This window comes from Anticarsia gemmatalis, chromosome Z (genome assembly GCF_050436995.1).
Source record: "Anticarsia gemmatalis isolate Benzon Research Colony breed Stoneville strain chromosome Z, ilAntGemm2 primary, whole genome shotgun sequence".
NCBI classification, from domain to species: Eukaryota; Metazoa; Arthropoda; class Insecta; order Lepidoptera; family Erebidae; genus Anticarsia; species Anticarsia gemmatalis.
In genome coordinates this window covers 14036428-14063454 of record NC_134776.1, presented here as the reverse complement: position 1 = coordinate 14063454, position 27027 = coordinate 14036428, and the positions used below count along the sequence as shown (strand labels likewise).

Here is a 27027-nt window from a genome sequence, read left to right as displayed (position 1 = left end):
TAAACCCCAAAAGCGTCTGTAACTAAACATAAATGGTATTTTTATAACTGTACATAGAATATTTAAAGTGTAGTAGTAATCCTTATGATATTATCCAAATTATTAATATTCAGTAATTCAACAATATAGCAACTGTTAAAAAAAATACGAACGATTACATGTCATAATACTTGCGGATATATTGCTTGAACATTGATTTGAATAATGTAAAAGTGCCAATTAAAGTTACTTCTTGAACTATTTATAGTAACATTTGACGCCATTGGTCCGAAAGAACACACCAATTATAGGCTCAGCTTGGTTGAAAACTTTTCTTTAACTATTAACAAACTTTTTCTAACATTAGGTAGGTCTGTACCAACTGTTAGTTTTTAAAATTCCCGCCAATATGAAAACTGACAGTTCCGAATGTTACCATATCGTAAAAACTAACTGTGTTAAAGTATTCTCGTTATAATAACTGAAAAATATATAAATTATGTAGAAATACTTCATTGAACTTTAAATAATTATTTTCTTCTTTTTCTAGTAATTATAGTGCAAGGATAGTAGATATTTGCAAGAATATTAAATTAAATAATCGAATGCTACTTTTCTATAGACAGAACGCTGTTTGACATGTGTCAAACTGTATTATGAACGCGTCCAATATTTTTCTACTATTTAATCTGTGATTTAAATTTTGCCAGCTGGGCGGTTCCGATATTTATTTTCATATTTATAAAATCAAAATATTTCTTCCAACACTCATAGAAAATTACTTGAAGTTTTTTCCACTCGGAGCTTTTGCTGTAACATGTAAGTACAAAAACATCATATAAAACGATTCAATTAGCTACTTGTCGATTGAAATCAATACCATTGTACCTACGCTCCTTAAATTCTTGCGAAAGTAACAAAATGAATTAGTGCAATAACCTTTCAAATAGACTACTTATGATGCCGGAAAAGTTGGTACCACAATTTGTAGAATGCACACCTGGAACGTCAAGCTAGAGGAATTAGGAGACAAATGTAGGTACTTAAAAGAAATCTCCATGAATAGTGTACGCCTAATAGGTGAACGTATTATTTAGTGTTTGTAATCATTTCTGTTTCCAAACTGTTCAAACATTACAGTAGCTTCGTAATTTTGTGTAGAACATATGACATGAGTTAGCAAAACCCACACTTTATGCCATCAAAAAGTGAATAGTTCATAGATTCGGCCATTTAGACGCAATCCAAGTGATAGAAGCTGTTATCCTTTCATTGTTCCAATTATCCTTGTGGTAAAATATATCAATTCGACATAGGACTGTTAAATCTATCAATGATATTGATAATTCATTTGTTTTAGTTTTGATACATTATTTGTGCTCATTTTATATATATCTGGGACATTTTCGGTCACATATCACAGGGGTTATCCTCAACTGATCTATTAATGTAAATTATACATAATTTGTGCTCATTTTAGCTATATTTATCAATTTATCAATAAAGCAATGCGAATGTCTGTTATATTAATTCAATAAAAGGGCCTGCTTCACCTTGTAAAGTTATTCATGAATATAAATTATGTGTTTCCCAACAAAATAAGCAGGATGGTGTTGCAATTCGATACTTATATTATAATAACCATAGATGTTCATCAATTAATATACCGTGACCTCATATGAATGGTTTCTACAATAAAAAAGTATAATATTCTTCATGGAATAAATAATATTATAGAAAACCTAATTCAAGTAGTAACATTATAATTGTCACTTTAGCAATGAAAACATTCATCAATTTTGATTTATCAATGAAATCTGATAAATTTAAAAATGACATTGTAAAAAATATTTTAACATTTTGAGTACTCCTATATCAGATACTATAGAAAGAACATTAAGCCTTGCATAAGTTCATGTTTTAACCACATTCTAATATAATAAAGTGATGTGAGAAGAAAAGAGTAATGATAAAAAAGATAATAATAAGAATATATAAAATATCTGATCAGTATCTAATAAACCAATTAGCCGGTATAATATCAATATTCTATATATCAATGTTATCAAACAACACCCATTAATAACCACACCCTGAATTGCTGCTTTTATTTAAAGTATATAGTAAAAGTTACTCCTACTAATTAATATGAGCGAGCTACTGATTAATATTAAATTTCTTTTGACAACTCAGTTTACTTTTACTAAGAGATAATTGTATACCATTAAACCAAGTTTGTAATTGTAGCCTGGTATTCTATTATTAAAGTATCTCATTCCTAAGGTGAAAACAATAATATACTAGTATCAGGTTGAGTATTACCCTATTAACACATTGATTTTGACCCAGCTGAGCGAAATTTTTAATGTTTTTTTACCCAGGCAATAATAACTTTGCCACATTTTTGTTTCTGTTCATAAATGTTAAAGTAAATACTGCATGCTATATATTGCTCGTAAAAATTTCATCACGCTTTTTTATAATTTTTTGCTTTGCGCTGCACATTACAACATTGATGTATTGCGACGTCGAGTGTCGTACGTCGTCTCGTTGTCTCGTGCGCTGTACAGTAAGACCGTTGTTGCGTGAGCGCAAATAACAGTAGCAACTAGTAAAACGTGTCGTCAGAGAAAGAACTGTCTAGGTAGTAAGACAAAAAACTAAATTGGTTGCGTGCCGCCGAGAGATGTTGTCTGCTAGCGAAACAGGACGAGGGGAGTTTAGCCATTCTGGATTGTTCTAGTATCGCTTACTGACTATTTCATACGTGTTTGTTTGTCCTTATTCAATACTATCTATGATTACGGTAATTACAACGTTTGACCATGGAAGTCAAACACGCACAATGATAAGGGATTTTCCACAAAGATAGAGTTTTCAAAATATCATAAAGTCTAAACAGTTCTTATTGCATTTACGCGTTAAGTAATGTTACGTGATCATTAAAATTTGCTACACACACAAATATAAAAGTGTGCAGTTACCCATAACCGCTATATTGCCATCGGCGACTGGCGTCGTTTAAAATTGACAAGCGTGCCGGAGCTATGCCATGAGTCACGGTTGCCTACCCACGTGGTGTGGTTGCCCTCGCTGTTTTTTGTGCCGAAAAACTAGGAAATATGCACGACACGTTATTCGTTTAATACATTATTACTGTGTTAGTATTGATTGTACATAAAAAATTGTCAGTGTTAGGTGTATTATCGTCAATATCAAAACAAGAGTTCCTAAACAACTAGTTTACTATCGTACTTTTGAAGTACCAAGACAAGTTACTTGACTATCTATTCGCGAACTTGTTTAAAATTAATGACATAATGTCCTTGGATTTCTAAAAGTCTTACCTGTACAATGTTCAAATAGGTAGGTTCTTATAAGTACGGAACACTGCAATCCATGCGCTCCGACACGCACTCGCATTGACATAAAATACTATACTATATCCACCAATTTTGCTCGCTAAACCGTATTGATACCATGCATTTCAACGTTTTTCTGTCCGTGAACCCAAACAAAACTTAGTTACCTACCTGACAAAAGTATGAACCCAGGTTCACTACCAGTAAATAAAATAGAGTTTTTGTCGCGTCTTACCCAATAGAACGCTTTTTTAGCTATCAGTGAGATTCAGAGCAGAGTATTCGTCGGTATTAGGTTTTCGTTTACTAAAATATTGCTTCGAGCGTACGCGTAAAACTATTCAGGTTTTCATAGCCTTTCCTGTCTATTGCGGAGGTGGAGAACACAAACGTATTACTATATTTCGTCTTTGTTACTGCGTATTTGCTTATCCCTATAAAAGATACCTTCTGCACAAGTAAAGAAAAATGTTATAATATACAGCACAGTTTTTATTCGCCCAGATACCAGTGGGAAAAGTAATACCGTGATGTAGCTTCCTGACGTGTAAACTGACAAAGAAAATGAGCTCTTACAATAGAAAATAGGTGTCTGCAAACATAATGGAAGTAATCATCATCATAATAATGTTATCAAAGAATGTTTCGTCCCTTATTATTATCTCCATGTCCACGTTACAGTACGTCCGAACTTCTTTCACTTTTTTACAAATTATTTTAACTTACGGTAATACAAGGTTACGCTTTTTGACTGTGAATAGGCGGCGACGGCGACCGACGCTTGTTTTCACAATATATTTTATGTTTCATGATCTTAGATACAAATAAATATGTTATTCTACATGCTTTCTTTTCAGTTCTTTTATATTCTGTTTTATGTTGTCTAAGCGAATTCATTGATTTTTATTTTAGCAGTTTTATTCGTGTATTTTCAGTTTCTAGCAAATGTTTTTATTTCTTTTATAGTTATTGCTTGCGTAGGTTTTGTCTTTATTCTTTTCATGAAGGTACACTTTGTTGATCACCTATACATTCTTGCTGAGCACTTTGGATTAATTATAAAAAGCGATTAATAAGACTTCAATCCACAGTAATAATTGACCGGTTCAGTGAGGACGTTTACGTTTAGAAAACAAAATATCTTCGCTTTAAAAATACAGAATTCTGATAGTCTGCTCGTCAATTTTAAATAAAAGCTATGACGATTACAGATAACATCAATAGGCCTAAATAACAAAGGGTTATTTACGTCAAAGTAAAATACACCCTCCCAACCTAATATACCAAAGGCTAATGGATGTAGTAAACTTAATGCCAGTATGATGTTCTACTTCAGATTAGTCGCCTGATTTTAGGTGTAACTCCAAAGTAATGGCAAAAATGTGTAATTTATAATCAAATTAGACCAGAGGCCAGGTCTCCATAATAACAATAAAAGTGGAAATAGACTTGTGACGTCAAAACCTCGCTTTGTAAAGCTCTCTATTGAGAATAAGCGTAGGTCGCAGTAAACATTGTGTGGTTCCATTTAAATAACCGATCATTTTAGGTTTATTGTCATTATGCCTTTACAATACATTGATAAATAATTTCCTAACAATGAATGTTTTTCTTTCAGTTAATGTTCGAACCAGCACCAGCCGAGACGTCTGCTGCACACATATTTAGAAATATTACAGGTATTTATATTTATGACAATCCCACAATCAAGTATGTAGATTTTCCAGTCCTTATTCTAGCGTAATAGAGTATTAGCGTAAATATTATAGCTGGTTAGACAGTTTGTTCTTTAAATTATGTCATGTTTTATAGCTTTACCTATTCTCGGAATGTATCAAGATGTAATGTGTGATTCATATTCGTTTTAAAGAACAAAATGACGTTATGACTTAAGTTGCTGATTACTTCATAAATCACTGCACCTATTTAAGAAGCAGTTTATTATTATAAAGTTAGTAAGAAATAAGCGTTGTGTTGCGAATCTTATAGATTATTATTTATTTAGATGCTTGTAGACGCACGAGTGTTGAATGTTTTAAATTGACTATAGTTGATAGATGTAATAAATAATATTCTTTAATATACTGAACAATTTAAAGTCGGTGCGGACAATCGCGTGTTTATTATTTGACGGTTAAATTTATCTGCGATTAAATTAAATAGCTTTAATATACGGAAGTAAAATAATTGTTGTAAAATAAATTCCTTCAACACGTGAGAGACCTCTTCCCCTGGATTCGTAGCCATTTGGTTGATTACATAGGAAAGTTCCCATGAGTGATGGACTTTCCATGTCACACCTAGTGTACTGGTTTTCCGGTTATCATTTGTTCCTGTGCTTCCTCTTTCATCGCTTGACGTGACAGCGGGCTATACCGCTCTTTTTCCTTTTCATATCATAATTAAATGGTCCTGAATTTGGACCTTTCCACAATAATAAGGATAGTTAGTAAACTTTGCCTTATGGCTTTTCTTAGTGGTCAGTTGACGTCTACTTCAATGTGATGACTCTGGGTAATAGTTGTGACGTGGTATTAAATCATGTCTGTACCACTGCGCGGAAGGACTTCTCCCGATATTTTAAATGGGGTTGAGATAGAAAGATAAATTAAAATTGGTATTTGACGCAGAGACCTTTACAATGTTGACTCCAATTACATCATCTGATCCAACAGCTCCCTAAGTATCTACTTTTACAATATTTTAGTATTTTTAGATAAAACAACACTAAATAACCGCCACAAACTAATAGCATAAACCTTTGTGAACATTCATTTATTGTAGTGCCTAACCACTAACTGCAATTTTTAAATAATACTCTTCAAATACAGTACTGAATATTTACAAGAATATTACATTAGTTATTCGTACAGGCGTTCGGTTATACGAATTTGTAGGACCAATAAATGTAGTAGATAACTGTAACCTGATTTGTTTGTTGGTAGACAAAGTAAACAGAGCCATAGTCAACGTTATACAGCCTCCCTGAGTGCTTTTTCACTTCTATAAACATAAGACAGCCAGTATCAAATTGTGCTCTAGTTTAGCTTCCGAATATCGTATCGTAGTTATCTCACTTAAAATATAGGACGGTATTATTTTAAAAGGAAATATCTACTAAATGTATTAGAAATAATGACTATTGTCTAGTTTCCTGGTCAAACAATAAATATTTTTCCGTTTATGATCTCACCTAATAGCGTAAATGAAGTTGATCAATAAACCACGCAATCTACGTTAAGAAGAAGGCGTAATAATTTTCAATAAATGTCTATGTCATGTCATTCAACACAAATCTGACCAAGATACGAAATAGTAGAGAAGGTTTAATATGCGTCGTGAGTTTTATACTGTAAATAAAGTCATATACATGGATACAGTGTATACAGAACACTAGGCTTGGCACCCAAAACGTCGCAACACAAATCGGTCGTGCCCGTGAATATTTTAAACCCGAGCCAAAGACAAGTACGATGCAACTAAGTCATGTTTATTCAACTCGCGAAAACCTTTAGCAAAAATAAAATGTCATAAAATGAAAAACGCACTGAAATTCTAAAGAGAACCAAATTGAATGTGACGTAGAAGTTTAATTATGTGATTGATCGTGATTGGTTTTAGCGATTGTACATAGAACTGTATTATCGGCACGCGTGTATTTATTACTGTAACTATTCAAACGGAAGTAGTTACCTTTTTAACCAACACGTAGCTGGCATACAGTTCAAACGTACCGAAGAACATCAAGTGCCTAGTAAAAATAACTTGTGTTGTGTTGTGTTTGTTATACGCGCTCTTAAAGGATTATTGATGAGATAACTCTTCTATCCACTTGACTTTTCCCCAATATTTCCGATAGTTACACAAGTTCCCAATGGTAAAATAAGGATTTAATGTCTTATAGATTAAGTTATTTTGTTCTGAATATTCTTTAAATAATGACAGCAACCAATATATTTTTATGAAATCTTTACTTAATTTAAAGTATATTGCTTAAGCCCAACTTTACATTAAACTCTTAACGAATGATTAAACAAAGTAATTCGTTGTTCAGGTTATTATAATTATTTGTCCCTAATGTAATTTGATATAGGTAACGCCTCTTTGGAATATTTTGCATGATTGTGTTTATGTTTGTGATCGACTAGTCATTCCATATGCCGTGACGTGCTTTTGTACAACCGATGATTCATCCCGTCAATCCAAAAAGGCATTTTTAATCCTTGTGTCTCAGGTTTTATGTTATTTGTGGTACATTTTAAGAAAAATATCTGAGTGAATTGCAGGTGCGTGAAACCGTTTGACGCGCATCTAGCTCGCGGTATGTTATTCTATTATGATGTGAAGAACACAAGCGGCCTTCATGCTTAGTGGGCGGATGACCGCGGAGCGCGCGGATCATACAACCGACTTTCACCTACCAGTGCGATTTCATCAAAACAAAACTTTAAAACATTACTCCGACGGTAATTCATGCGTAATTATTTATTTTAACTCGTTACACACATACTCCACCATGTTAATCATAATATATTACGAACAATAGTACTAGATTAGTGCATTGTGATACCGTGTTGTGCGCAGTTATCGTATATTTCTTATTTTATTATCATATTTCATCCATTAACGGTTTGTGCATGTGTGGTGGAGCTGAGGCTGGCTTTTGTACAAACAAAAAAGGGTTGCTTAAAGTATGTTTATTACTAAGCTCCTTTTAGTTATAATTCGTTTTTATTGTTCATAAAAACATCCCCTCATATAGGTACCTACATTTATGTGTGGCGATTAATTTATCTGAAAAATAGGCAAAATATTCTGATGTTAAACCAAACTTTTGCTACTTAATTAACGTTTTCAAATTTACTGAACTGTTCGAATTAACTTAGTTTAATTATTAGCATTTGTCCAGAATTACCTCTACTAACTTTTCACTCTTCAAGTCGTTAGGCATTTAAAAAAGTAGAGTAGGCAATGTAGCACCATAACATAATTTGCGTCGTGCGCATAGTGGTGTACATTGAGGACTTGCACGTCCTTTATGTGGAGCTGATGGCGTGACCGCGCGTGTCTGGTGCAGAGAGGAGCGCGCAGTGAGGCGGGGGCGAAGGGCGAGGGGAGGGCTCTATATGGCAAAGAGTCACCATGAAGGTGGATGCCGACGCGAGAGAAGCGCCCGCCGCGCCGGCCGCTGCACCCGGAACCCCGATCGCTAGTAATACAGAATCACCTGTATCATCTCTGGACGGTTTGTTGGTTTAACACTAACATTCACTAAATTGCACTGTAAATATTGAGCTTGCATTTTGCCACCAAATCGTCATTGAAATTCATTCCTGTTTGTCACATTACTAACTTATACTAACTTGGCTGACGCTGCTTCGAGTAATTAATAACGACCACTGCTTGTTTGATACAATGTAGAATTAGAACATTCTGATAGCTTATTAGTTGATACATTATGGAGTCGAGTTAATATAACCGAGATTATTGCGGTCGCGTATGGGGGAGACTTGCGTAACTACAACTTAAAATACCATCAAAGACACACTAATAACGAATTCGATACAAATAAAAATAAAGGCCTTTGCGTCATAATTACTAGCTGCATCAATCTAATTACTCGTACATCGGTGGCGGAAATAATAGAATGGTGTAATAGTTTAATTTCAAATTTTATTGGCAGTTGTATGTAAATTTAAAAATCTAAGTATTTTTCAAGGTAAACTGGTTAATATTGTTTTTTTTTTATCGTAACCGATTATCAAGAGAACGGTTCCTTGTACTAACAGTAATCTTGTTAGCTTCTAACCTTTTGTCTGGAGTCTGTTTTGGGCGTACTTAATGGTCATTACAATGTATTTATGGTTGGGTTCCGTAGGACTGTTATTTCTATCTACAGAAGTCTCATAATAAACCCGTTGTAAATGTATTGTCAAAGAATTAAAAATGTGTGCTTAAATGTAGAACAGGTACCGTTTTTTTTTAAGTAAATTTATGGTACATTTATAACGAATAGGCCTCAGTTGTTGGTAATCGTAGGCCAGCAAAATTGTTACGTAAAAATAATATAATTTATCTTTATTCATAAATTATTTCATCATAAAGTAAAAGCAACGGTCAAGTAATTTTAAATTATTCATACGTTGCTTTGATATTAAAGTAAATGTATTTACGTAATGACCTGTTACGTACATCGCAAATTGTATTTGTTCGACTATAAACTGCGGAACCCTAAATAAATTCGCGGTGACGTGTATGACAGATTCGAAATTGTCTGCGTCTTCTATAAAAACTGCCGCAGATACCGTCCATTGTTCAGCCTGATAAGAATTGAGTCGGTTTTAACTCTATTTAAATAAAAAACTATCTATTGTCGAACACGACCGTTCCGTCCTTCTAGGTGGTAATCAGACAAATTGTACTAAACAGAAAATGTGTACCACCCTCTAAACAAGCGATGTATTTATTTGTTGTAACGAGCCCGCCTCTAATTCTTTTCTCTCCGGACCGTAGCAAAACGGTAAGTACGTGCCCGCTCTAAATTGTTGACACACAAGAAAAAATCTTACAACTTTTTGTCTGTACATTAGCAATTAAGCGGAGCGTTAACGATGCGAATCGTTTTTGTACCAATGATTTGTGAATTTGAGGAAGTAATAAGGCGCAGCCAAATATTATGTTAGCGAATAGCAATTCCACTATCAGGACGATAGGAACACATCAATCGCTGTTATCTTTGCTGATTCACAATAACATATATTTATATTATGTATTTATTTACGGGCAAGCAGGTATTTATTTCTCACGATGCTCATATCGCGGCGCAAGCTGCCACCATATAATAATCATGATAATTAAATAATCCACCAATTTTACGTGGAATAAGCTAGAAACAATTACAACAAACCTAACAAGCGCAGCGCATAATATTTGCGTAGTAGGTTCCCTTGAGCACGCCGCGTTGCGTGAGTGCCTATCATTTACACAAATAAGTTCATTACACACAAATAATAATTATGATGAGTTACCTAAACTAAATATATTATTACGAATAATCAATAATGCCAAGTAATCGAAGGGTAAGAAATAATAGCAGCGAATAAATGTATGTGTTGAATGTGTACAGATTACCGTCTGGTGGATAGTGACACAATACCGACGCCCGACCGGGCGCTGTTAGCCAAACTGGAGGAGGAGAATAGACGGATCGAGGCGGACGCCAAGTGCCCCTCGCTCACCAACGTGCACAGCCGCAAGAGCTCTGATACTTCACAAGTATCATTAGCCTCCGGTAAGTTTCTACTTTTTGCGCAATCAATTGTGGTGGTCTCCACGTGATTTAATATCGCATTCTCCGACTCAAATAGCGAGGAAACTACCAGATGAAACTATTAAGCAATTATTATAATTACATTAATTACTCATTTTTAAATATTAAGCGTCTTGTCCATTTAGAATATTATTTTTTCTATATCAAAACGGGATACTCCAAGTTAAAGTTGAAAAACTTCTTCAGATAACCCTTCATATATTTACAGATCAATTTTATAACAAAAAAATATTACCCACTGAACTGCAAACGTTTGGCACACCATTAGGATGTTATACAATAAGAGGTGCATTTTGCGACCCAGATTTGTACTTAAACAATTAATAAACAACTGTTTTACTCTCACGACATAAAAACCACTCGTTGCGTAAGTGTAATACGACTTCTAACAGTAATCTCGATTTGTTTACTTTAGTACTATCTGAGGCCGTTCTGAAACCATAAATATCTTAACATAGAGTAGAAACAAAAGGAATAAACTAATTTGTCTGTTTTTAAAAATGTACAAAAACATAACAGTCTTGAAATTTTAGAAGAAATAAAATTTAAAGGAGCATTTTTTTCTGTTGTAGTATTTTATTTATAACAGGTAAACCGAAACACAATCAAGTTAGCTAGATGCATGAAAGATAGACATTATCTCTTATCAGTTAACTAGCGGTGATAGTGCACATCCATTGCTTCGTGTCACACAGGCCAGTGAAAATGAACGATACAAATGATTTATATGATACGAAAAACGTGCTCGAATTTTATATATCTTGTGTACTAGAGAACCTTCGACTTTGTGAGTATTATGTGTGCAAACGTGTTGCCTAATGGTGTGACGCATTTACAGACGATTATCTCAAAAGTTTACAGTAACTATGTTTTTGCAGTGATTTTCAACTCGCGATTGTTGCAACTTCGTCCTTAGAGGCATCGTTGTGATGTTACAAAATGCATTTGTAACAGATTTAGTGTTTTTTTTTATGTTTATCGTATTTGCTTTCATGCTGCGTATTAGGGTGTTAGTGTTATCTTCTATCATGCTAAAAATAACATGATTATTTCACACTTTATTTTTAGATCAACAATACACTCTAATGAATTCATGCGAGTATTAACATCTTTCAGTCTTAAGAATTATGATAAAGGGCGCGCAATGCATCTAAATTTCTGTAGAATGTATTTGTCTCTCATAAATAAGAACAAAAATCGATCCCATGGCTGATAATGTTTGTGTTCTATAATAAACCTCAGCATTCATTTTATACGCCTTGTATTCCTTGAACCTGTGAGTTACGTCTCTCCTATAGCTACCAGCTCGATCCATGAGGCTGAAGCACGGGTCAGCACGAGCAGCAATGGAGAGGAAGACTTATGGGGTGTATGGGGTCGGATCGTCAGCAACTGGGAGACGGAATGGAAACGTCGCAACCAGTACGTGCGCGACCTCGTGCGGCAAGGAGTACCGCACCACTTCAGAGGCATCGTGTGGCAATTACTGGCTGGGGTCGACACATCACCTGAAAAGAAACTCTATGCTTCATACATTAAGGTATTGAGTACTTTGTCATAGAAACAGCTTATATCTCCTCGACCGTATGCCGATTGCAAATTTTATTTTGAACAGCAATACATCCAGAAGATGATATCAAGTGCACGTAATAACCTCTCTACAGAGACATTAATCAGTACAATCTCTCTACACAATGTAAAAGCTACTTCCTATACGTAACGACTCATTAAACATTGTTTCCATTTCTACTGCCAACGGAAATGATCAATGTTCTATTCTTAACCCCGCTCAATCTAGTCCAACATATTTTTCCTATAAAGGTATTGAATCAAACCCAATCCGATCATGTTAACCTCAATTTCAGGCGATGTCTATTTTAGTTCACTATCCTAAACAAACTTACTCCAAATTGGAATGCCACTTACGAACAAACTGTTAATACAAAATAAAGTTAACAATGTTGTGTACCTATCCTAAAATGGTATCAATTAGTACCATTGTCGGTATAATTACGACAAGAAAAGTGAGGTGATATTATGCCAATGAGAGTTTCACATAGTTACGTTTATAACAATGTTAGCTTTTTATTCCTTTACAAAAAAAAGCTCGGAACATGTAGATACATAATGTTCATGCATCCGTGTAAAATTACAATGAGCAATGATATTTTAGGCGAAGTCAGCATGCGAAAAGGTGATCCGTCGAGACATTGCGCGCACGTACCCCGAACATGATTTTTTCAAAGAGAAAGATGGACTCGGCCAGGAGTCACTGTTCAATGTGATGAAGGCGTACTCGCTGCACGACCGCGAGGTCGGCTACTGCCAAGGCTCCGGTTTTATCGTTGGTCTATTACTTATGCAGGTCAGTAGCGTGCAACTTACAATCATTTACACTCTTGTGCTACATATCTTGTACCAAATCCTACAGTTTATTAAGTATAACATTTTAACTATCACGTGTCTACAGATGCCAGAAGAAGAGGCTTTCGCGGTGCTCGTTAAAATAATGCAACAACACCGTATGCGAGATATGTTTAAACCTAGCATGGCAGAGCTCGGGCTCTGTATGTTTCAATTAGAGAATTTAGTTCAGGAGCTCTTACCTGACTTGCACGTGCACTTTCAATCACAGGTGAGTAAATCAAGTTAAAAATATTGTATTGTGTGGTGAAATTTTTTACTAATATATTTTTATCGTTATAGAGCTTCAACACATCACTTTACGCCAGTAGTTGGTTCCTGACTCTTTTCACTACTACTCTTACGTTGCCGCTAGCTTGCCGAATAATGGACGTGTTTTTGTCTGAAGGAATTGAAATAGTTTTTAAGGTAGCACTCGCACTGCTAACCGTAGGCAAGAATGATTTGCTCTCGCTCGATATGGAAAGTATATTAAAGGTAAGATAAACATCTACATTATCTCCTTATAATAATTTTATTTCATCCATATAAACGTTATTCATATATTCACAGTACATACAAAAAGAGCTACCAGCGAAAGCTGAGGCTGATCAAGATGCTTTCATGAATCTTGCATATTCAATTAAAGTGAATCCAAAGAAGATGAAAAAGCTTGAAAAAGAGTACACGGTTATTAAAACAAAGGAGCAAAGTGACATAGCGGTACTAAGGGTAAGAGAAAATTCAAAATTAATACTACCTGACCACTACTAATGTGTTAAACTAACGTCACCCGTCGTAACGTCATACCATTGTGTTATTGAAGGATGGGCCGAAGGGAGCGAGCATGGGCTGATCCGTTGTGTGTGTCTTGTGTGCGTACCATGTGTATCGTTCTAGGGCAGGATCATTAGACGTTCCGTTTGTCTCATTATAGCGGTCAAGTAGTACAGGTGCTTGGTTACGTCAAAAGGGCATGTTTGGAAACGTGGTATTTATTGTAGTGCCTACGTCAGGAAAATCGACTGTTGAAGCAACGAGTAGAGCTACTGGAGAAGGAAAGTTCTGGGTTAGCAGAGAGGCTAGTGAGAGGTCAGGTGGACCTGGCGGAGGGGGAGGAAGAGACGTTCGCGCTCGCCCGGGAAGTGCAGGCGCTCCGGCGAGCCAACGTCGACGCACAACAACGACTGGCAGTCGCTCAGGATGAGATAAGATCCTTGGAGATGACTATCGCTGAGGTATTTAATGTGATGCTTATTTATTTATGCTCATGGGATTCATTATTATATGTTACATTTCACATTCATCATTTTGGGATGATCTAAAATCGTGGGTGCATAAAATTGTATTTTGCATGTATTTTGTCTACTTACTGCAGCTGTAAGTATGTTTGTGTGAATTTTATGAAAATTTTGACGATCTTTTGGAAGAGATCTTAATTTTATTGAATTCCAGGAACAGCTGTGATCAAATGTTAGTATAAATGAACTTGTTAACAGAACAACTCTAGGCAGTCATCTTTGGAGGGTACGGAGGGTGGTGGGGGTGCTAAGGGCGAGGAGTTAGCTCGTTGTTTACAAAGAGAGTTGGTGCGGGCGAGGCTTCATGCCGCAGAGAGAGAAGCAGCTGAGAGGGAGCTGACTGCGAGGATCGCGGAACTTGAGAATGAGAACAAGAGCCTTAGACGTCAGCGCGTTGATAATAATGTCGCGCACTTACAGGTAGCCATTTACACTTACAATTTTTGTGGCTGTAATATCATATCCCTAACGGTTTCCAACGTTTGACCGCTCTCTCACAAATGAATACGTTTTTAAAATCTCTAAGGGACGGAATTTCATCTCCTAAAGCAAAATTCGATGACGAGTCAATTAAAAAAAGTAAAAGGATTTGAGAAGTCCCTTCATGACCCAAAAAATATAAGTAGTACGATCTAAACGTACTTTTAAAGTGAGTTATTTTAATACACTTTAATTTCAGGATGAATTGATAGCTGTGAAGCTACGTGAGGCTGAAGCTAATTTATCATTGAAAGATCTTCGCCAACGCGTGACGGAGATATCTGAAGCGTGGCAGCGGCATCTTCAAGTAAATACTATTTTTATTTTCTTTTCTAATTTCTAGGCATTACCTGGTAATTGCAGAATGACATAGTTTATTAAGACCCAGTTTCACAACTACGGAATCAGTATCAGATGCTTATCAGAGGCATTTGCTGTCACTTTATCTGTCAAATAGGTTATCCGAAATACTAATGAACTCTGGGACTGGCTCTTAATTTATTTTCTATAACTAGCTGAATCCACAAATATGTCTCCATTAAATTTGGATTCTATTTCAACCTATAACTTTATGGTACGATGTTTTCTTTTGTTTTAAATGGCACACTTTGTAGAAGCAACAAAAAAATGCAGTAGGTGTATTTTTTATTGCATTCCAGCAATATTATCAAAAGATTTCTACCCTGATCTTATACATTATACATATTATAACTGGTTTTTTTACCTCTTAGGAGCACAGACAAGAGACCCCGGCGGCTCCGGTACAGTCTAATGTTGTGTCTGACATAATGGCTACACCCAAGAAGCTGCTGCGAGCTTGGGAGGGGCGTTCTGCCGACATGCAGAAACTCGAGGAAGAACTCATGACCACTAGGATTAGAGAAGTCGAGGCTTTAACAGAACTTAAGGAATTAAGACTGAAGGTAAGAAAATAAAGAATCTATAGGTTTTTAGTCGGTACAGTTCTGAACTTGAGTGCCGTGTTGTATTTGCTTCCCGTTGATTTGTCTAATTGAATTTAATAATCGTCTAGAACTTGGCCTTCTATTGAAAGTTACATTATTCATCGTGAACTTCTATTTTCATCTCCAGATAGTGTCCCATTAGTGATCTTTTCATGACTTCATTACCAAATTATAAGCCTTTCATCGAAATTACCTGGCAAGAATATCTTAGAACTTACCATATTGATGAATTAAAATTTTAATATAACATTGTGCACAGGTTATGGAACTGGAGACGCAGGTGCAAGTGTCGACGAACCAGCTGCGGCGCCAGGACGAGGAGGCTCGCCAGCTGCGGGAGAACCTCGACGCCGCCCTGCAGCGCGAGAGAGTGCTACAGACGCGCCAGAGGGAGTTCCAGCACAAGTACTCCGATCTCGAGAGCAAGGTCTGCCGTTTATTATGTTTACAAATAATCTACAAAAATGTAGGCAATAGAACATTAGAATTCTAAAAAGAGGCTAGTGTATTTTTGATAAACAGAGTAGTTTCCAGCGTAAAGCATCATAATTATTTAATACTTAGTTATAAACTTTTAACCCCCGGTTTCTGAGGTAAATTTAGCGGTAGTTTATCTATTCAATAGTGTCAAAACTCATATTAAAAAAAAACGATATGGAATAGATAAACTACCGCTAAATGTTCTCAAAAGCCGGGCGTAAGACAGTTCTAATGCATTATAAAAGTCTGTTAACATGCCTTGTTTCACTTTTTCTTGTACATGTTGTGTAGAATAGGTATTGTGATAAACTTTACGATTCTAAATAAGTACATTTTATGTTTTCACAGGCTAAATATGACTCCATGCAGGCTAATATTCGTAACATGGAGGACGCTCAGAGAATCGCCGAGTTGGAAACTGAAGTTTCTGAATATAAGTTAAAGGTAAACTGTCACTCGAAGCTATTGTTATTTGTCTGACTGTGTGTGTAACTCTATTTTATTAAACTATAATAAAATGGTTGCAGAATGAAGTGATGGCAACAGAAGGTGAGCTCCGCAACAACATGGATGACTCGGACAGAGTTCGAGAGTTGCAGGAACAAGTGGCTGAGCTCAAGGCCGAGGTAAGCATCGCAAACATTCACTCCTCGCAACTGTAATATACAATACACAGAGTGGCCACAATATCAGACAAATCTCACATTAGATGTCACTGAAACGAATCTCCAAACAAAAATAATGCGTGTTGACGCTTCGCTTTTCTAACACATTATAAAAGTACATTACATTGCGAACGATTTCAAGTTTGTATGATTTCACACGCTTATTCACTAAAATGGTTAAAAAAATAATTCATCAACAAATGGCACCATACTAACAATGATGATCATGAATTTGATGTTCGTTTCATGTCTTTGAGGAGCGCACAGTGTGGTCGATCACTCGCAAAGCCTATAACAACGCTTCAGTCATTGTTACGGCATCGCCGCTTTGTCTGTTGGGACTCACTGTACATAAATAATTATTGACATTCAGAAATACGAACATCTCTGACGCGATTCCCCGATGTTATTAACGTCGCGGCGTCGGTCAGTCTTGATGTATATCGATTTCACCGTTAAGGTCTGTGCCTACTATCCCGTAGCATACCATGACCGTGCTAAGAAAGTTTCGGGTATGGATAGCAACCCGATACGTTCCACCTCGCCCACTGAAGCTGGTCGGCAGCGTTCTGAACCCGTTAGCAACCCGTATGTGATTCGAATTTTGCACGTATGTAACATGGTAGGAATTCTTTTAATACGGTCGTGCAGAATATGTATGCGAAAGGATAGAACTAACGAATTGATTGGCAACAGGGGAACGCTACTAAGACGGGTAAATAACAGTCATACTCTCCGTTCTGCCACAGACGCCACAGTCGTGTGCCATGTACGTGGCGTGTTACAATATTCCCTCTGACCAATAGTTGACGCTCCGCACATGGCACGGGACGGAGTCGGTCGGTGACAGAACGGTCTGGTGGGCAAGTGTTTGTACATTACAATACAAATAACATTTTCTCGGCTGTTCCGGTCCTAGCACGGACCTATAAACTTCACAATTAATTTGATAACTACTGACCTGATTGTTCGCTACACAACCGCTGTTTGTTAATTTAACTATCCTAATCTGTATCAAATGATAAATGTCTCGTAAATAGATTGTATAAATAATAGATTAAATAAGTAAACAATTGCGGCAAATTAATCAATCATATTTAAAGCATACCGCTGTCGGTCAAAGTGAAGGTAAAACATATTAAAATTTGTAGTTTTTGTATAATAATAATAATGCGCTTTTTTCAAAATGTCTGATACATTTTGTTTGGCACTGCACAGTTTCCCACACCAATCACCACTCCGGACACTGAGCCCTGGAAATGGCTCGAGTAAGTTTAACATTACAATCAAACATCCTTGTCGGCTAGTGTGTTAACAAGCTTACTCCATTCTAACAATCTTAACAGTGTATGTTTAGTATAACTCGTACTCAGTAAACATACCCTTCCAACACTATTCAATTATCCGAACCCAATGAGATAATAGATACAATGGTTATACTACCATGTGTGTATAAAACGTAATAAACGTTTTAACACAACATTTAAGTGGTTTTTAGCCTCTATGGCCATGATATTTCATCAGACTCAGAGCATATTCGCAAAAAACACATTTCAAACTATCTGATGCTCTACTCTCTTCTCATCTTCTGTTAGAAAAGCAGTTAAACAAAAATAATGCATGCTAAGGAAGTTTAGAGTTAAATTACCTTAAATACGTCCTGATTTTAAATTCCGATAGCAATAATCTTATCTTAAACTGCAACTGATCATAAATAATAATATAATCAGATAAAACATTAAATACATAATAAAATGGAATCGGCAGGTGAACACACTAGTCCTATGCGTTCGACTGTTTGTTTTTAGTGTATCTTCAAAGACTGCCACAAAGTGCTTTCTCGATGTCTCTTAGTACGTCTCGTTACTTGGACATTTTGATTATCTTGTTGTTCATAGCTCTATCAACTTGCTTGCCTTGTGTTACGCCGCTACTGTTCGCTTTTGTCATGTTGTTCAAGCTTTGTTCTACATGAGGATTTCTAATTACCTGTTGTGTAATGAGTAATGTATGACGTGGAGTAATCAATTTATGTAGTTAAATATGTAATACAATTCGTCTTAATTCCAATGTTTCGTGTGTTGAGTAGTTTTAGTGTCTTTTACGGGTAACAAAAGACAGTACAGGTGAACTTACGCATTAATTTATTTAAGTTGAATACCCAGCATCATGGATACTCACACATACGCCGATGGCTTTAACCAGGAGTCTTCAAACTGCAGCAGCTGTTTTGGATCCTTAACGAAGTCTCACATAAGAGAATTCTCTATAGATAATTATACTAAAGCTTTAAGTTTTTAGGCTCTTGGTTAAACATCTATCTTGTTATTTATTGAAGCATGTCAGTTCAGAGGTGGTGGTGTAGATGAAGGTGCAACAAGATGATTATGTATCGATGTATTTAGATATTTTTGTTCTTTATGTGGCGAAGTAAACTAAATAGAATGTTTATAGTTTATACTTGTCAAAATTATTAAATCCTATTTATATGTTAACTATTGTTGTTGTTGAAGCTAAAAGTCGGTAAGGCATGTGAGTATATCGGTAGAAAGCATGGAGTATAAGTAGCTACGACTTTGATTCAAACTGAAGGACTATGTTTGAATTTTTGCCGAGGTAAATGCTAGTGTTGGTCGTTCCTGAAGAGTGAATATGTCAATAATCGTATGTAATGTGCGTAACAGGTCATGAGGTTAGAGGCGTGGAAGGCGCGCGCTTTGGGCCACACTGAGCTCAGCCGCGCCGTGTCATTCGAGGATGACCTGGAGGAAGACGAGAAACTGAAACTGATCCTTCGCCGAGAATCTTCTACTTCCCTCGACCATGTCGCCATGTCCCGGAAGCCGACGTAACGAATGCTACACACATCTTAATTCATTGTTATTACCGATGCGGCCCGTCTTTCTTTACTCTTTCTGATATTTCTTACTTTGAATTGACTTTTTAATGACACTACACTATACTACTCAAAGGAAAATATTTGAAAACTTTTCCAATTTCCCTATTTTCTAAGTTACATTTTCTTTTCGCATTAAACATTAATTTTAACCATAGTTCAGCGCTACTATCAGTGTGCATCACATCAGATTTAGGTGTTCCGCAATATTTTCACTTTGCAACTTACAAATGGCAGCATTATCTACACAAACGCTTAGCTTACTTACCGTTGTATCAATGAATCTAGTGCTATCTAGCTACAGTGAATAGGACACGCGGTGTGCCCAATTTCTTATGCAACCTTGATAGTTTTACTTGAAAGATTTCACGAGAATATTTCTTATATCTATTCTGAAACCTTTTCCATTATTAGAAATTCAATTTAATGCCAAGATTCTCTTGTTTTGAGTAGTATATTTTAAACACTTGAAAAGAGCAATTTAAAACTTAATTTACCTTCTTTTCTTTGGGTCGCTTTGGGTATTAAAGTTTTAGCGTTTCTCGTATCCCTTTCAGCTTCCAAGATCAACAATGGGCTGTAGAATTCTCAATATATTATGTTATAATGTTTACAGTAGTTGTGCTAGACATCTTTTCGAGCGATATAGGTATAAAATAGTTGAAAAATAGTTCTAGATGGAAACACAATCAATATAACCTAGACCCGCTTAGAATTACATAGGAGCTACATAATCAGTCTCGTGATGCCAACTACATACAGCGACGTGAACTTGAGAGTGTGAACTCGCGTCACACGTTCACGCTCACAACTAGATATGAATGTCGTCACGATGTTCACCATACATTGATACACATTAGTGATAGTAAGAATATTTTATATGGTTGTAGTTGAGACATACAGGTAGGTAGTTTTAATATAGATGTACTTTATAGTCTATTGATTATTGGGTAGAAAATTAATTCTTATAGGAACATGTGGTAAATAGCAGTTATAATTTTAACAATACAATATGACCACGTACGATCATGTTCTCGAGCTAATTGGTATTAGATTTGATCTCAAGTAATGACCACGCTTGCGTTTTATTCTTTATACCCCAAAAAACTAAAACGTATAATAATTTGGAAGCCTTTTAGTTGCCTTCTCATTTGCTCGTAGTTTAAAATAATAAACAAGACTAAAACATTTCTAAACAAACATTCCAATTTGTATATTACTAATTTATTTGAAATGTATTACTTTAATTTATAATAGGGTACTGCGGCACCCACCAACATTATAGTTCTTAAATGTGTTAACTTCGATCAAGTTAACACATTTAGGAACGTGTCTTTTCTTCTATTATATGAGTGTTGTTATTTTGATGAGACAGGGAAGACAATCTAGTATTGATGGCAATATTACGCGTACTTATTTAATTAATGCTTATAATTTTAGTAGATGTTAAGATGAAGTATTTTATATGTATTAAATTATTTTTATAAAATACTCATATTATGTGAATTTAGTTATGCATTGTTATAATCACATGTTAATTTAGTCCTTCCGTACCATAACTAATTAAATTAATTCACAAGCTACATGCAGTTGTTTTAGCTTTAATTATACATAGCTTAGAAGCACAAAATGTTAATAAACATCTTTCGTACTTAGTTTGTTGTGGCAGCTGCTCATAGTATAGTTTACAAATTTTAATATTATAATATTATTTGCGATGGCAATATTATACGCATATCACAATGCAACTACATTCATTTGATCTGTTGACCTTTATAGTTTTTTAACTTAATATCCGGATTCCAATAATATGACGCTATAAATATGACATCATCACTGACTTTGACTACATGACGTTACTAAAATTATGATTCGCCTCTGCCAAGGTAACATGGAATAATAAGTTTTATTAGAAAAATAATGTTAGTTGTGGTACGGAATCCTCACCAGTTAATTAAATTAATTTCTTCGTCATATTTAGCGTAATCAGAATGCATAATATATAACCAAGTATAAACAAATGTCTAAAATAAAATAGGTTGACTAATAAAAACAGCGACTGGGAGATATTGTTCAATTATTGTAATAGTTCCTTTGCACGCTCGCTGGTATTTAATATAAATAGTGGCCAGCGTGAAGAGGAGTCTTTAGATAAATGTTCCACGACATTTGAACGCCATGGTTCTCTGCTGACTTATACATGGTGTTATACTTGACGTTGACAAAGATATCCCTAGATTTAGGCAGTCAATTCTAATATATTGTGTAAAATCAAACTAATAGCGTATCTTAATTACATATTCACAATACGACTATTTCAACACGAATGGTGGTAGCCTTTGTGGATTTTTCACTTTTTTAGAAGATAATTATAATTACAGCGGATGAAAAAAATAGAAGGTTCTACCGGTATTTAGAGCCTGTACCGTTGTTCCGAAAACAATGAACCTCGAAAAGAACAATATTTCAGAGTTTTATACAGTGAAAAACATGACAGACCAGGTTAATAATTACACAACTACTAAGTATATATTTGTCCACATAGTTTATGTTAAAACGTGACTATTAAAGCTTATTATAAGAAGAATATCTTTGTTAATTATAAATGATTTCTAAAAATATTTTATTATATTAACAAGTTTTAATATTGACTGCATCAATGCACGTATCGTTCCAAATAATTCCTACCTAATCAATAGTTATATTTTAGTTATCGTTTTGATTGATATATTTTATGCGTTATAACTATTATTTATTTAATTTTCTTTATCGGCAGCTATGACAAATTATTTTTTGTATCATTTAGTTGTACAACCGCTAGACAATTAATTTCCACAAATATACACCAATATAAAATAAGAAACTAATATTTTATATTCATATTATTATTGTGTACATCACATATTTTCAGTTTGATTACAAGTCCACATTTTGTATGAATATGTATGTGTACCGGTATCAATTAATATAAATTAAATGCAGTAAATATACGTGTTGTTTTATGACTACCTAGTATAAGATTTAAATACAGCTGTTAAATAGAATGTGTCCTTATGAGCCAGCAATAATAATAATTTAAACAATTAATACAGGATTGAAAGTAATAGAAATTAATATTTTTTACTTTTATAACACGATAATGTATGTGTCTAGTGATTATAAACGCAGCTAATTACTTGAGTCAGTCGTTTAAATCTTGTTAATTATGTAGTAGTTTGATGCACTGAAGTACAGTCGAATTTATTCCGTAACTATTAATTATTGTCATTAAAATGTATTAACATTGTCCCACATATTGTGTCAATTTAGTTCGTCTACATAGTTAACAAGGTGTAACGGTCTGACTTGTGAGATTATAATATTTATTCAGTGTCTTTCCTGCTTATTAAATTGAGTATATTATCCGGCATACGATTCCTATGATATATATACGGAAAACTGGCTGTAAATTGGTTTCATATTGCAATCATATACATTGGTTACGAGATCCAATAATCGTATGCTGTTTGTAATCCCCGTTCAATTTAGAAATAATTTTAACTGGGATACTGATAGATCACCTGAAGCTTACATGGCGTGACACAATCACTCACCATGGAAGCATTATGAACCACTAATTTTTTACATTTTACTCGTGACTTTGTGTATTTTCATATTGTGTATTGGAAAATAAATTGATAATCTTGTATTCCATTTTTTATTACAAATAAAGACTTATAACTCATTAAATGACGTTTTTATTTTACCTGAGTTGGTGAAACCTTTTACCCACTATCAAATAAAAGACTGGTTGTTAGTAAAGTTACGTTTATTTTTCTCTAAACCTAATTATGGTAAAGCACCGTCATACATTAATTATAATATTAAGTATTCAGAATATTTATCATCATTATAATTTATTAATATATTTAATAAGTGAGGCACGAACATGGTCTTGTTAGTAAATTGCACATTATTATGATAGTTCTTAGGCTAAACTCTTGTACTTTGTGAACAGGTTGTAGAGGACACGCAGTGTGGATTTCAGATCATGATTGACAATATCTGAAAAAGAAAAAATATGTCAGTGTCTTTTTACTGTGGTATCCTTGTCAGTACAGTCTGCTTATTATAGGAACAACATATTATTCATCAGATCATGTCACATAAACATCATACAATTCTATAATGAATACTGTGATATTGAACTCACCTTCAGGCCTTGCTTTTGGCTTAGCTAGGCCCACATCCTGCATCAATTCAAACGCAAATGACACATTATGAACTTTTTGGTCAAAGTCTTCAGGAAGCAAGTGGAAATCATACAAAGGCACAAAGAATCCTTCCAGCAGTCCCATCAAAAGGCACAAATACACTCCATCATGGAATTGTTTGTCCAAGTCCATTACTTCTAGGTTCACTTTGCTCAAATGTTTGTTGACGAAAGTGATGAGAGACTTCTTCACAACTTGAAGTTTGTCCGGAGCGTGATCAAACAAAGCATCAAAAGCATCCCTCTCACATTTCATACCAAGATCGTCATATGTAGTTGTGATGGTTTCAACGAACGTCCTGCAAGGAAGAAAGAAATATAAGTTGCTATTTTCTAGCAGGCGCAAGCAAATATGCAAAAGGATTTTCCTTTACCTGTGTGACAGTTGGTTAGGTGTGTCCTTCTTTACAACAACAACATTGACACTAACATTCTCAGGTAGACGTACAGGAGCACGGAAGTGACGAGCTAATGCAACCAGCAGATGTAATATGGACACAACATTCTTAGAGTGAATGGAATCTACACTCCATTTAGGTACAGGCTTTGCAGTTCCAAACAGAACCTGGAACAAGTATACAAATGGTAAGAAACTTGACAAAAAGAATAATATATTATATGTTGGCAAACTTACTAACTATATTGGATACCTACTCTATTGACAGCTCTGAGTACAATACCCAGTTTCTGGCGCTGACCTTCTTCAGATTGTGTCACCTCAGGCACATCAAGTTTTGTTTCTGTCAGCATCTCAAGAAGCTTCTGCAGTACTTGGCCATCATACAAGTCTTCACTGATATCTTTCACTATGATTCTCTGTGTGGCGAGTTCATCATTGATCCATTCAATAAGCACTTGGATCAGCTCCTTCAGTCTAGGATCCTCCAGTGACCTGGGCTCAATTATGGCTCTTTCTTCATTGTCATCTAAAACATATTACAAATAATATAATAATATAGACACTATTATAAGCTTAGCATTGCAACTAATATGACCTTGTCATTCTTGTTTACAAAATATTATTAAAGGTAGGAAATCCAGAGTGCTTTCTACAGTATTTACCTGAACACAATATAAAACCTTCTTTGTATTCTACACTCTCCATTTTAACTGCTGTCTTGGCACAGGACTTTTTGTGAATATGACATTAAACTACAATATTTAACAATTAACAGGATAACTGGGTGGCACGCCTACATGAGTCATATCATACAGAATGTAGAAATATACAAATAATGTACAGGAAACTACTGATTCCAGTGTTACACAAAACAAAATTGATATAAAATATTTTAGTTGTGAACTGTTTCTGATACCAACAAGATGAGTCATTTGCTGCAATGAGCAGAAATTATAACATTTGTAATGTTTAGACATGGCTAATATTTAATTTGAATACTTACGTAAACTGTACTCTTCTGGCGGAATTTCAGGTGCGGTGGGACTACCAGGTGAGTCAATAGCATACTTGCCTTCAGCTTGTACATCTTGCACTGTATAAGGAAAATATAGGATTTAGCTCTATTGTACAATATTTAACTATAATATTTGATAATATTAATACCCTAAAAAATATGACCAGAAGTATAGGTTCTAAGGGGTTTTGATTTGATTTATTTATACTTTGAATGCTGATGACTAATCCTAAATTCGTACATAAACACTAAAAGTAGGTGTTTCCCATGTCCAGTTGCTTCACTTATCATCATTAGAGGAAAATACAGGCCTTGAGTTTATCCTTGGCCTACTACGCGCACCATATGAGATGTAGGTACTACTAAAATACCTTACGTTGTTCAGCCCACACAGAAAGTGGCAAATGTTCACACAACGAGGGTGTACCGACTACATACCTTCTTTTATGCGCTTTTTGCGACCAATTGTACCAATCTTGTCCCAGAAAGATTCTTCCTTATCTTCCTTTTTAGGTAATACTGGGGTTCGAGGAGATTTCGGGCGTGGTGACGACATTTCGCCTGAGTACTAATGAAAATAAGGTCACAAGTTACTGACACAGATCGTAAAAGGGAACGAGAAAGTTTACCAAGTTATCAAGATAATTACAGCTGATTTATAGATCCAAAGTAAATCACAAAATAAACTAAAGCTGTACCTTTTATTTATAACTCTGAGAACATACTCTGATCAGTCATCAGAATGAAAACAAATTCCAAGCAAGTCTATGCAGATTTGAGTCTATGGATCAAAATTGACTGATGTTGACTGAGATGAAATGTTGCCACATTTTCTATCCAAGCTACTGAAGATGAAGGTGGGTACCTATAACTTTATAGTTATTAACCTATAGTTATTAACCTATATTATACCACTTTATTTTACAATTTTATAACGAGAAGCAAACCCTAAGAATTAAATTTATATGTGCGAACCATATAAACTTAATCAGCAAGTACTAAAAACTTCAAAATCCCGTTACCAGGACTCTGATCAGCTCCTCCGTGTAATATTTATGTTTGTAGGAAATATAAATAAAAGCTTATTTTTTATTAACTTTACATAATATTATATAGTCTTTAGTATGTATTGAAGGCCCACAGTAATTAAAAAATATAAGTCAGATTTAATTAGCAAACCAATTGATCATTTTCTTTAGTAACGACAATATTTAGTACAAAAAGAATTATAATTAACAAATATTACACTAGGAAAGCACTTAAAGTCTAACACAAGATATGTACCTACAAAGATTTGTGTACAACTTTGTGCATACTAATTGTGTTGTACAGTAGTATTCGTAAATTTTATTAAAATGAATAAAATATACAGATAGTTTGGTAACTCTTCTTACATTTAGATATTACAAAGAGGTTTTATAAATCGTAGATCAATAATTAAATCATTCTTAATATTTATACTGGTTGGATCATACGGCACCGCTCGTTTGTAGTTTAGG

At 34.9% G+C, this 27027-nt stretch overlaps 2 protein-coding genes across 10 annotated transcripts; one reads left to right on the top strand and one right to left on the bottom strand.

Moving 5' to 3' along the window:
* Positions 1 to 656: 656 nt before the first annotated feature.
* Positions 657 to 23590, top strand: Evi5 (ecotropic viral integration site 5). Of its 8 annotated transcripts, none has more exons than XM_076135259.1 (18): positions 701 to 798; positions 4960 to 5020; positions 8419 to 8586; positions 10468 to 10632; positions 11970 to 12211; positions 12845 to 13036; positions 13142 to 13306; positions 13378 to 13572; positions 13648 to 13806; positions 14079 to 14312; positions 14574 to 14795; positions 15055 to 15162; positions 15587 to 15778; positions 16080 to 16247; positions 16649 to 16744; positions 16828 to 16926; positions 17448 to 17553; positions 19650 to 23590. In XM_076135259.1, exons 3-18 carry the CDS (start codon positions 8484 to 8486, stop codon positions 19694 to 19696), a joined length of 2493 nt encoding a protein of 830 aa, XP_075991374.1. In that variant the 5' UTR covers positions 701 to 798; positions 4960 to 5020; positions 8419 to 8483; the 3' UTR covers positions 19697 to 23590. The 8 variants fall into 8 exon arrangements, with proteins under 8 accessions (XP_075991376.1, XP_075991374.1, XP_075991377.1 ...); XM_076135262.1 differs by lacking the exon at positions 17448 to 17553 and adding an exon at positions 18184 to 18233 and having other exon boundaries at positions 19650 to 19791; XM_076135260.1 differs by lacking the exon at positions 17448 to 17553 and having other exon boundaries at positions 8419 to 8553.
* A 61-nt stretch (positions 23591 to 23651) lies between these two features.
* Positions 23652 to 26370, bottom strand: parvin (beta-parvin). Of its 2 annotated transcripts, XM_076135264.1 has the most exons (7): positions 26227 to 26370; positions 25967 to 26096; positions 25517 to 25606; positions 24768 to 25039; positions 24488 to 24678; positions 24054 to 24412; positions 23652 to 23905 (listed from the first exon to the last, which is right to left on the bottom strand). In XM_076135264.1, exons 2-7 carry the CDS (start codon positions 26082 to 26084, stop codon positions 23829 to 23831), a joined length of 1107 nt encoding a protein of 368 aa, XP_075991379.1. In that variant the 5' UTR covers positions 26085 to 26096; positions 26227 to 26370; the 3' UTR covers positions 23652 to 23828. The 2 variants fall into 2 exon arrangements, with proteins under 2 accessions (XP_075991379.1, XP_075991380.1); XM_076135265.1 differs by lacking the exons at positions 25517 to 25606; positions 25967 to 26096; positions 26227 to 26370 and adding an exon at positions 25176 to 25327.
* Positions 26371 to 27027: the final 657 nt, after the last annotated feature.

Bases quoted from the DNA above. Each gene is read 5' to 3' on its own strand.
- Evi5 (XM_076135255.1), top strand. From the start codon at position 8,484: ATGAAGGTGGATGCCGACGCGAGAGAAGCGCCCGCCGCGCCGGCCGCT. The intron at 8,587-10,467 runs GTTTGTTGGTTT...GAATGTGTACAG, and splicing joins ACCTGTATCATCTCTGGACG to ATTACCGTCTGGTGGATAGT. The intron at 13,573-13,647 runs GTAAGATAAACA...ATATATTCACAG, and splicing joins ATATGGAAAGTATATTAAAG to TACATACAAAAAGAGCTACC.
- parvin (XM_076135264.1), bottom strand. From the start codon at position 26,084: ATGTCGTCACCACGCCCGAAATCTCCTCGAACCCCAGTATTACCTAAA. The intron at 24,679-24,767 runs GTAGGTATCCAA...TACTTGTTCCAG, and splicing joins TACTCAGAGCTGTCAATAGA to GTTCTGTTTGGAACTGCAAA. The intron at 23,906-24,053 runs GTGAGTTCAATA...TTTCTTTTTCAG, and splicing joins GCCAAAAGCAAGGCCTGAAG to ATATTGTCAATCATGATCTG.